At 53.7% G+C, this 12280-nt stretch overlaps 1 protein-coding gene across 1 annotated transcript; it reads right to left on the reverse strand.

Annotated features, from left to right (window-relative positions):
- Positions 1-6700: 6700 nt before the first annotated feature.
- On the reverse strand, positions 6701-9121 carry LOC125545282 (protein NUCLEAR FUSION DEFECTIVE 4-like). The gene has a single exon (XM_048709175.1). It carries the CDS (start codon positions 8993-8995, stop codon positions 7100-7102), a length of 1896 nt encoding a protein of 631 aa, XP_048565132.1. The 5' UTR covers positions 8996-9121; the 3' UTR covers positions 6701-7099.
- Between the last annotated feature and the right edge of the window lie 3159 nt (positions 9122-12280).

Here is a 12280-nt window from a genome sequence, read left to right on the forward strand (position 1 = left end):
TTGGCTTTACATATTTACAACAACAAGAGCAAATAGAGTTTGTAAAAGTTTTTCTTTATCACTTTCAGATTATCAACTGAATTGCTTGAGGACAAGCAAAGGTTTAACCTTGGGGGAGTTGATACGTCTCCGTCATATCTACTTTTCCAAACACTTTTGCCCTTGTTTTGGACTCTAACTTGCATGATTTGAATGGAACTAACCCGGACTAACGTTGTTTTCAGCAGAATTGCCATGGTGTTATTTATGTGTAGAAACAAAAGTTCTCGGGATGACCTGAAACTTCACGGAACGTCTTTTTGGAAATAATGAAAAATCCTTGCAAAAGATGAAGACCAGGGGGCCCACACCCTAGCCACGAGGGTGGGGGCGCGCCTGCCCCCCTGGGCGCCCCCCCCCCCCCCCCCCCCCCCCCCCCCCCCCCCCCCCCCCCCCCCCCCCCCCCCCCCCCCCCCCCCCCCCCCCCCCCCGGGGGGGGGGGGGGCCCCCCCCCCCCGGGGCCCCCCCCCCCCCCCCCCGTACCTCGTGGGCCCCCTGGAGCTCCTCCGGCCTCAACTCCAACTCTATATATTCGTGTTCGGGGAGAAAAAATAGGAGAGAAGGATTCGTCGCGTTTTACGATATGGAGCCGCCGCCAAGCCCTAAAACCTCTCGGGAGGGCTAATCTGGAGTCCGTTCGGGGCTCCGGAGAGGGGAATCCGTCGCCATCGTCATCATCAACCATCCTCCGTCACCAATTTCATGATGCTCACCGTCGTGCGTGAGTAATTCCATTGTAGGCTTGCTGGACGGTGATGGGTTGGATGAGATTTATCATGTAATCGAGTTAGTTTTGTTAGAGTTTGATCCCTAGTATGCACTATGTTCTGAGATTGATGTTACTATGACTTTGCTATGCTTAATGCTTGTCACTAGGGCCCGAGTGCCATGATTTCAGATCTGAACCCATTATGTTTTCATCAATATATGAGAGTTCTTGATCCTATCTTTCAAGTCTATAGTCACCTACTATGTGTTATGATCCGACAACCCCGAAGTGGCAATAATCGGGACCACTCCCAGCGATGACCGTAGTTTGAGGAGTTCATGTATTCACTATGTGTTAATGCTTTGGTCCAGTACTCTATTAAAAGGAGGCCTTAATATCCCTTAGTTTCCACTAGGACCCCGCTGCCACGGGAGGGTAGGACAAAAGATGTCATGCAAGTTCTTTTCCATAAGCACGTATGACTATATTCGGAATACATGCCTACATTACATTGATGAATTGGAGCTAGTTCTGAGTCACCCTAGGTTATGACTGTTACATGATGAACCGCATCCGGCATAATTCTCTATCACCGATCCATTGCCTACGAGCTTTCCATATATTGTTCTTTGCTTATTTACTTTTCCGTTGCTATTGTTACAACCACTACAAAATACCAAAAACATTACTTTTGTTATCGTTACCTTTTGCTACCGTTACCACTACTATCATATTACTTTGCTACTAAACACTTTGCTGCAGATATTAATTTTCCAGGTGTGGTTGAATTGACAACTCAGCTGCTAATACTTTAGAATATTCTTTGGCTCCCCTTGTGTCGAATCAATAAATTTGGGTTGAATACTCTACCCTCGAAAACTGTTGCGATCCCCTATACTTGTGGGTTATCAGCCAACTCAACAAGTACCATCGGAGACACCTGTAGAGCACCTTTATAATCACCCAGTTACGTTGTGACGTTTGGTAGCATAGAAAGTGTTCCTCCGGTATTCGGGAGTTGCATAATCTCATAGTCAGAGGAACATGTATAAGTCATGAAGAAAGCAGTAGCAACAAACTAAACGATCATCATGCTAAGCTAACGGATGGGTCAAGTCAACCACATCATTCTCTAATGATGTGATCCCGTTAATCAAATGACAACTCTTTGTCCATGGCTAGGAAACTTAACCATCATTGGTTAACGAGCTAGTCAAGTAGAGGCATACTAGTGACACTCAGTTTGTCTATGTATTCACACATGTACTAAGTTTCCGGTTAAAACAATTCTAGCATGAATAATAAACATTTATCATGATATAAGGAAATATAAATAACAACTTTATTATTGCCTCTTGGACATATTTCCTTCAGCTATTTAGCCAGTGTCGTGCTGGTCCTTTCAGCTTTAAGGGAAGGTATTTGATGGCGTGAAGATCATCACCGTGGGCCAAGTGGATATGGAGAGGGAAATCTTCAATCCATACCGCGGGATCTGTCATGCCGTCGTATGATTCGATGTTTATGGGTTTAAATCCTTCTGGGAACTGGTGCTACATTACCTCGTCGGTAAAGCATAAGGGGTGTGCGGCGCCTCTGTATTGGGCAACATCACGAGGAGTCCGGATGACATCCGTATGCAGTGTTCGGCCCTGGTGAGGTTATGCCTATCGCGCCAAGCTTGACGGTCGTCTTCTCGCGTTGGGGCGCGCCCCCTTGATCCATAGATTGATCTGGTTTGGCATGCTCTATTGCTCAGGTCCTGTCGCAGGTCTATCCTGGAGCCATTGTCTCTCTGCCCCTACGGCGAGGTGGTGCGGGTTGGTGTTCGGCGTTGGTGGCTGCTTTATCTCGCCCACGTGGTGGCCGAGATGGTTCATCAGCGCGGTCATGTTTCGACGGGATTGGCTCGAAGGCCTCGTCGTCGAATTGTGGTAGTAGCCGACGCTTTGGATAACTCTTTGTTGGGCTTTGTAGGCCATATTCTTCGGCAGCAAGGACCTGGGTCCATCTGTCATTGAGTGTATCATGTTCGGCTTGGAGCCGTTGCTGCTGCTTTTTAAGGCTTCTTGTAGTGGAAATTAATTGGAGCTTAAAGCGCTCCTGCTCGAGGGGTTCCTCTGGCACGATGAAATCTTCATTGCCGAGGTTGACATCATCCTCGGAGAGCGGTAGATAGTTACTATCTTCTGAATCCTCATTCCCGGCCGGATCGTAGGGGTTAACTTGCCCCTCATCCACATCATCATGTTCGAATGTGGGCTCGGCGGGGGCTTCGGGGTCTTTGGAGTTCTCTGGAGTGTTATTGTCTCCGGTGCCGGTATTACTGTCTTTATCATGATGCGATTTTAAGCGGCGTCGCTGGCGCCGACACTTTGATGGTGCCTCAGCAGGTTTGTCCTCAACCGGATCCTTCCTGCCTTCGCCGTCATCCTCTTTGGGTTTGTCCACCATATATACGTCGTATGTGGAGGTGGCCGTCCAACGTCCGGTAAACGGCGGGTCTTGGCCTTGTGCGTCTCCGGCATCGTCGTCCATGTCGTCGATGTCTTCGGAGGTGTAATCCATCATGTCGGTTAAGTCCTCGATGGTGGCTATGAAGTGGGTGGTGGGTGGGACATAAAAATCCCTGCTCTCAGCCCCTAGTCCAGGTCGGGCATAGTTCGGAGGCGATTCCTCTGTAATGGCGAGGGACCGCATCAAGTCTAGAGCCTCGTTTAAGAGCGAGTGTTGGACGGGGAAACGAGAGTCCGCGGGGCTGGCAGGGCAAAGGCCTTCTAGCCACGCTTGTTGAGAACGGGCTTCGAGAGTCCAGAGCTAGAGTCCAGGGGCGAGTCCGGCCTTTCCAGGATAGGGGGAACCCAGCCTGACTCTGGGCTGCCCGAAGACAAAATCGCCTCCGGATCCCCGATTGTAAGTTTCGTGGCTGAGAGTCTGACGGGCTTCAAACTCCCATCTTCGGACCCGGCAGCTTGCTCCGGATCTAAGGCCAAAGCAGTGGTCGGGACCGCGAACCCTTCGAAGATCAAGTCTCCTCGGATATCAGCGACATAATTTAGATTCCTGAAACTGATCTGATGACCAAGGGCGTAGTTGTCGATCTGTTCAAGGTGGCCAATCGAGTTGGCGTGCAGAACGAAGCCGCTGAACACAAAAATCTGGTCGGGGAGGAAAGTTTCCCCGGAAACGGCAGCATTGTTGATGATCGAATGAGCCATCGATCCTTCTGTCGATGGCACAGTTGAACTCTCAATGAAAGCACCAATGTCGGTGTCAAAACCGGCCGATCTCGGGTAGGGGGTCCTAAACTGTGCATCTGAGGATCGAATGTAACAAGAGGCAAGGGGAGACACGATGTTTACCCAGGTTCGGGGACTCTTAATGGAGGTAAAACCCTACGTCCTACTTGATTGTATTTGATGAGTATAGGGGTTACAAGAGTTGATCTACCTCGAGATCGTAATGGCTAAACCCTAGATGTCTAGCCTATATGAATTCTGATAGCCTCTATGGACTAAACCCTCTGGTTTATATAGACAGCGAAGGGGCCTAGGATTGTACGCAGTCGGTTTACAGAGAAAGGAAATTATATATCCGGACGCTAGACTTGCCATCCACGCAAAGGAGAGTCCCATCCAGACACGGGGGGAGGTCTTCGGCCTTGTATCTTCATGGCCCATCAGTCCGGACCATATCAAATAGCCCGGACACCTAAGGACCCCTTAGTCCAGGACTCCCTCACACACTAGCCCACAAAGGGGTGGCGCGTCCCCCACAGGGAAGGAGGCCGAATAGGACTAGGAGAGGGGGCGGCGCCCCCCGTTCCTTCTCCCTCTCTCTCTCTCCTTACCCCTTTCCCCCTCCGGTAAAAGGAAAGGGGGCCGAATCCTACTAGGAGCCCAAGTAGGACTCCTCCTATGTGGGGCGCGCCTAGGGCCGGCCTCCTCTCCCTCCCTGCTTTATATACGTCGGGAGGGGGCGCCTAGAACACACACAATTCTTCCAAGCCATGTGTGGCGCCCTCCTCCACAGTTTACGCCTCCGGTCATATTCACGTAGTGCTTAGGCGAAGCCCTGCGCGGATCACTTCACCATCACCGTCACCACGCCGTCGTGCTAATGGAGCTCTCCCTCGACACTTTGCTGGATCAAGAGTTCAAGGGATGTCATCAAACTAAACGTGTGCAGAACTCGGAGGTGCCATACGTTCGGTGCTTGATCGGTTGGATCGAGAAGACGTTCGACTACATCAACTGCGTTAAGGAAACGCTTCCGCTTTCGGTCTATGAGGGTACGTGGACACACTCTCCCCTTCTCGTTGCTATGCATCTCCTAGATAGATCTTGCGTGAGCGTAGGAATTTTTTTGAAATTGCATGCTACGTTCCCCAACAACAACTGCCTGCATGTGCTCGTCGTCGGCGTTCCAAGCCATCCCGTAGTCAGGGCCGTGTGTGCGCTCGTTGCCGCCGTTTAAATTGCCGGTGAGACATGTGGGCCCTGTCATTAGTCCTAATCCTTTTTAGTGCATAGCTGACTAGCAGGCCCTTCCTGAGCAATAGATATAATTATAGAGCTAAAAGCATAGCTTATTATTACAAGAAATAACTAATGAATCACTAACATGTGGGCCAAGTCCTCTCTTGACCTAGTCAATGTTGACTAGTTTGACTTGGGAGAGTTTTTTATCTTTATTTTGGATGGGTCCTAGCTATTAGTGGCATACACAAAGAAGGGAAAAATTGTCCAGAAAATGTATTGTGGACGGTCAAAGGCCTTTGACCGGATGGAAATGGAGCAGAAGGTTATTTTTATAACACCACCTTACGATAGAAGGGTAAATATGAGCATACTTGAAAATTAGGGGTAAATTCCAGGTGTGGGTTCAAGTTAGTGGGAGAAATGGAATTGTCCCAATGAAATTTAACGAGTTCAACCTAAATTTGACTTTAAATAAACTATAAAACGGGATGGACTAAATGAAACTAGTCCAAATAGCGGATGGTGACCTCGTGGGCATGGCCTTCGAGGTCACTGGCATGCTAATGGTGGAAAGCTCACCAAGCGTCGCGACATTCCTCCTTGACCGTCGCGTACCGCTTGTAGCACTCAGTTGCCTCCTTCGGCTTGCGCTACTTGTCCTTGACTTGGAGGCGGATCATGCGTTCAGACTCGGCCAACCCGACGCAGAGGAGCCAGTCATTCAGCTGATGCCAATGATGTGCATCCGACTCCACATTGGTCTTGGATCGATCAAAGGCCCAAACTTCCGTGAGCGCGATGTCCATGAGGCCCTAGGCAGTGACACCTGGGTCTTGGCGAATGGCATTGCATCTAGCGCTGCTCCCGGCGACGCTCCTCCGCCTTAGTGAAGCATTTGGAAGACGGTGAGGACAGCGTGTCGTGCGCGCCGGTTCCTTTGAGGTAGTACTCGAGGCGGATACGTAGCTTGGACGGTTGGGAGTGCGGCTTCTCCATATCGAACCAAACAACCATTGCCACCATCAGAACGAGCCATCGACGCGTCGTTGTCGCCGCTCCCATACAGAAGTTGACATGACCTTGTCGGTAACAAACATAAAGTCTTTCTGCATGTGCCCCTAAGTAACAACGCCATGGAGTTGCAATCGTCGTCATTGATCCCTTGAATTGATCCGAAGAACGTGATACCAAATCTCGCGGCCGCATACGCACGGTAAGAAATCCTAACCTCTCGGAGCTGACAAGAATCTACGTTAGAGCTCTCTTTAATCTGCCCCGACAAACAAATTTGAGGAGGACAAGTCCAAATAACTAATTAAAAAAAGTATTGTCATCATCGTTCTTCGCCTTGAGAGATTAAAAATCTTAACCTATCTACTAGCCGAAGCCGAGAGGCGAGGATGCCCTCCCGCCACCGGCCGGCGAAGCGGCTGACAAAGAGGAGGCGAATTCAGGAGCTCACTGACCAAGATCAAGGGAAGAATGTTTTTTCTTCAATCTCATTGCAAGAGGGTAAAGAAAGACTTGACTCATACGGTATAGAAGTTGTTGTGGTCAATGACGCGTTCCGGACTTGGTGCAGTGCAACGCGACAAGCATGGACGTGTGTCAGTGACCAGCTGGCATGAAGCAGGACCAGGCACCCGACCCCCTACCGGCCGTGCTACGGCGTCCTTCTCTTGCCCTTTAATGTGCGCCATGTCAGCCGCACAAGATACATCTCCTCACTGTCGCTCAAGAAAAAAGAAGTAACACGTACGTAGCCAAATACGTATATAGAAAAGAAAACGCCAACATACGTATAAGTTCCTTTTTGACCACTCCACCTCATGAGTCGCGGTGTTAGGTTGCTGCTTCAGAGTTGACCCGGTCAAGCCTGCAAAGCCTTCTGAGCTTCCACCTTTGTGGCATTGACTGGGGATGACTCCTCCTCCGCCGGCTTCCGGCCTTGGCCGACGGGCAGGCGGCCGTCGTGTCTCTCGCCGGCGCCGTCCCGGAACCTCGCGTAGATGTCCCCCTTGTAGAAGCTCCACGTCCTCCACACCAGCACCAGCGACACCAGCGCGCCGAACACGGTGGCCGCCGCGATGATCAGGAACGACCGCTTGAAGCACTCCACCCCCAGGCACACCTTGTCGCGCCCGCCTCCCGCCGTGAACCCGCCGCCGGGCTGCTTGTCGGCCTCCGCGTCGTAGAGCTTTCCGGCCACCAGCACGTTCAGGATGTAGGACCCCACGGGGCTGGCCATGCCGCCGAAGTTGTAGAGCGTGGAGTAGTACTTGAGCCCGAACACCTCGGAGATGATGGCGAACACGAGCGGCCACTGCGCGCCGAAGCAGAACCCGATGATCACGGACGCCACGTAGAGCGACTGCGGCACGCCGAGCGCGATCAGGACGTGCCCGGCGCAGGCGAGCAGGAGCACGCCGGTGAGCATCAGCGTGCGGGGGAACTTGTACCGCTCCAGCAAGACCTCCGAGGCGAAGCCTGACGTGACGCGGCCGGCGTAGTTCCAGATGCTGATGAGGGACACGAAGGTGTTGATGCTCTTGGCCGGGTACCCCAGCGACTGCCCGATCTGGCCCATGTTGTCGATCGCCGTCAGCGTGCCGCCGACGCCGCAGATGGTCGCCACGAACAGCACCAGCATGTCCACGCTCACCAGCGCCTGCAGGATCGTGTAGTCCTCCCCCCTCGCCGGCGGCCGGAACATGTTCTTCACGCACCCGCCGAAAGAGCACGAAGAGGGCGGCGGCGGCTCCGACGATGCCTGCTGCTCTGCTTTGGCGCCGGTGGACATTTCGACCTGTGCTGGCTCGCCAGCCACCGTGATGGTTGGCGGCGGGTCGTTGGCGAGGAGGGCGGCGTCCAGTTCGCGCTCGCGGTAAATCTTGTACTCCTGCTTGATGACCACGCAGAGCGGGAGGAAGAGGACGATGAGCAGCGCTGCGGCGGCGATGGAGTAGGCTCCGTGGGAGAAGGTAAACTGCTTCTGCACGACGATCATGACGAGCAGGTAGCAGGCGAGCGCGATGGAGATGTAGAGGAAGCAGAAGAAGGGGTCGCCGCTGGTCTCCTGCCCGCCGCGGCGGCGCGGGTACGGCATGATCCGTATGGTGTGCACGAACACGACGGAGATGGCCGCCGGCAGCCACGCGATGAGGAGGATGAGCGACTTGGTGTCGTCGCCGTAGAAGGCGAGGTAGAGCTGCGTGTAGACGGCGCCGCTGAGGCCGACGAAGCCCTTGAGTATCCCGAGCACGATGCCGCGGCTCTCCGGGAAGTTCTTGACGCAGGTGACGAGCGCGCCGGTGTTGGCGAAGGACTGCGAGTTGGCGCCGATGAAGATGTAGAGGCAGACGAGCCAGACGGGCGGGTGGGCGGTGCGGCCGTCGACGGCGAGGTAGACCATGAGGTAGCCGACGAGGTTCATGGCGGCGCCAATGGCGAGCACGACCCACGGGGGCGTGACCTCGTTGATGAGCCCGGAGAAGACGCCGAGGTTGGCGCCGAGGTCCTTGAAGAAGGAGATGGTGTTGAGCGTCTGCTGGTTGTACCCCAGCGACGACTTGAGCGTCTTGGAGTAGATGCTGAAGATGTAGGTCGCCCCCGACGCCGTGAGGATGGCGAAGCTCGCGAACACCGTGAACCACCGCCCCACGGCGACCTGCCGCGCGAACCACGGCGTGAAGATGACGCGGAGCGGGCCCTTCGGCGCCGCCGCCGGCGACCCGGCGCCGCTGCCGACGGCCGCGTCGAACACCATGCCGCCGTGCGTGGAAGGCTTCCCTACCCTTTTCCTTTTCTGTTGCTACTTGTTTCAGCCTTTCGGGGGTTGGTTGGTGTTTGGTGCTGTACTAGTACTACTATCTTGGTCGTAAGTTTGTAAAAGTAGTATGTTCCTGTGCGTGGTCGTTGGGGTTAATATGTTCTTGTGCGTTATGGGGTAAAAAAGATTCTTTCAGATTGCTTTGGTGGAGTGGGCTAATTGGGTTTCACACACGTTTAGCACCGGCAGATACTTAGAGCGAGTTCAATAATGTATATAGGCAGGCTGTAAAACATTAAATATTATATATTTGCTTAGTTGAAAGAGAAAGAAAAGAAACGGGTTACTACCCTCTGTTTCAAATTACTTGGTTCATATTTATCTAGACATGAATGTATCTAGACACTAAACAAGTATAGATACATTCATATTTAGACAAATTCAAATCAACTAATTTAAAATGAAAGAAATAGTTAACAACCGAGCAGTGCATATTTATATCAAGTTATTGTACTAGCTGGCTATAAGTTTAACTATATGTGATGTGCCAATACTATCATATAGCCAGGAGCAGCTGGCTATATTATTAGCCATGCACTTAGACAAAGACTAACAAATGTGCATTCATTTTTTTTTCGAAAGGGAAATCACGGGAGACATGCGCCAAGAAGTCATACTATTCCTACCATAAAGTCATCACTGCTCCACTGGCCATTATTACTAACTCCGAATTGTAGCTCTACTCATGGTTTTCACCTTTTAAATTGTAAGAGCAATTTCAATGGGGCGACCCAAACGAACGGCGCATTTGTCCGCTTTTTGTCTGTTTGGGTCGGCTGTCTACCGGGCGTCCGTCCAGTTTTGCATTTGGGTCGGCAATGCGTCCAACGCGTCGATTCATTTCATGTCCAGATTCAACTTTTAAATAAAAAAGGCCTGTGGCCGATCATGCCAGCGGCCATGTCTCATACCGGTACCATGCCAGCACCGGCATACAATATCGGCTTCAGAAAATACCACAGTTCATGCTGGCGCACTCGTCAGCCGGCCGGCACACATGCCAGCACACAAAAAATGGTGGGACTTGAGTTCGACCACGCCATCGCGGCTCCCGTGGTCATGCCGGCACACCTGCCGGCATACAAAAAGATGGCCCTCGACGCCATAGATCACTCGTCCTCGAACTTGAGCATGTCGGCCTGCATCTTCTCAAACCACGGCCTCTTCCTTGGTGACAAGGTGTTGAGATCCACCTTCATGATCTCCACCACGGTCATCATGCTTGCAAGAGCCACTTCTTTCGCCTTTGTCTTTGCGTTGGCGGCCTCGATCTCTAGCATCTTGGCTTGCTTCTCCGCCTCGAGCTCGAACATCTTGCCTTGCTTCTTGGCGTCAAGATCAAGCCACCTTCTTTGGATCTCCATGAAAGCATCCATTTGCTCCGCCTTGAAACGTCGACGCTCCTCCTCCCTTGAATCCTTCTTATTCATCATGCCGTCCACGCTTACGATCAAGGCGTTGGTGGCCGCATCTCGCTTGTCCTCCTTCTTGGAGTTTGTCTTCCCCCGCGGCCGTGCCGGCTCGCCCTCCCCAACATCCTCCACGGCGCCCTTCCCCCCACGTGCCTTGAGCGCGGCATATTGTGCCTTAAACTTCTCTTCGTCCTTGATGACCCGATAGCAATGGGAGAGGTTGAAGCACTTACCATTGTGTTGAACCTTGAATGCCTCCAAATCTTGAAATGCCTACAAAATGTTTCCATGCAAGCATATGGGCAAGTGATAGCAAATGAAGACGTAAAAAAATGATCTTGATGGCACAAAAGAGGGCGGCTTGCTTGCTATCATACCATGTCTTGCACGCCGATGCTGCTCACGGGGCGGGCCTTGACGCTCTCAAGGCTGGCGCAAAACTTGTTGCACTCTTGTTGGGTCACCCTCCACCGCTTGGAAATGGAGACCCACCCGCGCGTGCTCACAAATTGGTAAGGTGGAAACTTCTTGCGCTCATGAAACTCGCGGTGCACGCGAGTCCAAAAGGTCGAATGCTTTTGCTCGGCGCCCGTCTTTGGGTCTTGTCCAATGTCTCGCCAACACTCGCAAAGAAGCTTGTCCTGGGCAGCTGTGTACGCCTCCGTGCGCTTACTCTTGCGCTTCGGCTTAAGACCGGCGGTTTGGTTGGTGAGCTCGTCCTCGAACAAAGGCTCCTCTTCCTCTAGCCCATAGTCCTCCGGGAACTCGTGGTCGAGGGGGAAGTCGTCCAGGTCGATGCCGACCTGATCACGCATGAAGGACGCCTGCTCGGGATCATAGCCAGCGGGCGGCGTGAACGCCCCGCGGCCGTCCTGGCTTTGTGTCTCGTCGGGATCGTAGCCAGCGTCCGGTGCACCACCCTTGAAAATGAGGTTTTGCATGTAGTCCTCGTCGATGGCGGTCGGCATTTCCTCGAACAAGTTACGGGCGTCCGGGAGCCCGCCGGCCGGCGTCTGTCGCGCGCGTTTCCTCGTGCCGCCGGACGACGAGCCACCGACCACCGGGGTGGCGTTGAGGTCGATGGGCGCGGGTGCGGGCGTGGAAGGCACGACCATGCTCACGTCGGGTGAGCACTCCCCGGAGAAGCGGGAGGCCTGCGGGTAGACGTGGAAGTCAGGGACCGGGTTGCAAACCGACGCACGGGGTAAGTCGGGCAGCACCATCCGAGGAAACGCCGATGAGCCGGTGCTGGCCGCGGCGACGGCGGCTTGAAGGACGCTGTGCTGGCTAGGGTTTACCCCTAGCATGTAGAGCGCCTCCCTCGTTGCCGCGGTGACGCGGGCGTTGGTGAACTCCTGTTGCGCGGCGGCGACGGCGGCGGCCTGCGCGGCGGCCTCGTCCCTCGCGTCCGTGGCGTGCCTCCTGCACTTCCTTTTGGCCGACTCCCTTGCCCGCTGTTCGGGCGTCAGTGCCTTCTTCGGCTTGGTCATGGCGGCGATCTTGCGCGGGGCACGAGGCTTGCCTTTCTCGGAGGGGGCGACGGCGTCGGATGAGGCGAGGGAGGCGAGGCCGACAGCGGCGTCGAGGTCGATGGCGTCCTCCATGGCTGGTTGGGGGGCGGGGGCGCGCGCGGGCGGGAGCATTTTTGGGGAAAATGGGGGGAATGTTGGTGGCTGCCACCGACAGGCGGGCCCGGGGAGAGGAGTAGGCGCGCGCGTCCGTCTCGTGTCCGCGCCGACACAAATCCGGCTCAAATTGGGCCTGAAATGGGTCGCCCGCGGACGAAACACGGACACGCGTCCGTTTGGGT

The sequence above is a fragment of the Triticum urartu genome, chromosome 3 (assembly GCF_003073215.2).
Source record: "Triticum urartu cultivar G1812 chromosome 3, Tu2.1, whole genome shotgun sequence".
In the NCBI taxonomy this organism is placed as follows: domain Eukaryota; kingdom Viridiplantae; phylum Streptophyta; class Magnoliopsida; order Poales; family Poaceae; genus Triticum; species Triticum urartu.

Coding starts and splice junctions, on each gene's coding strand:
- LOC125545282 (XM_048709175.1), bottom strand. CDS start 8,995: ATGGTGTTCGACGCGGCCGTCGGCAGCGGCGCCGGGTCGCCGGCGGCG.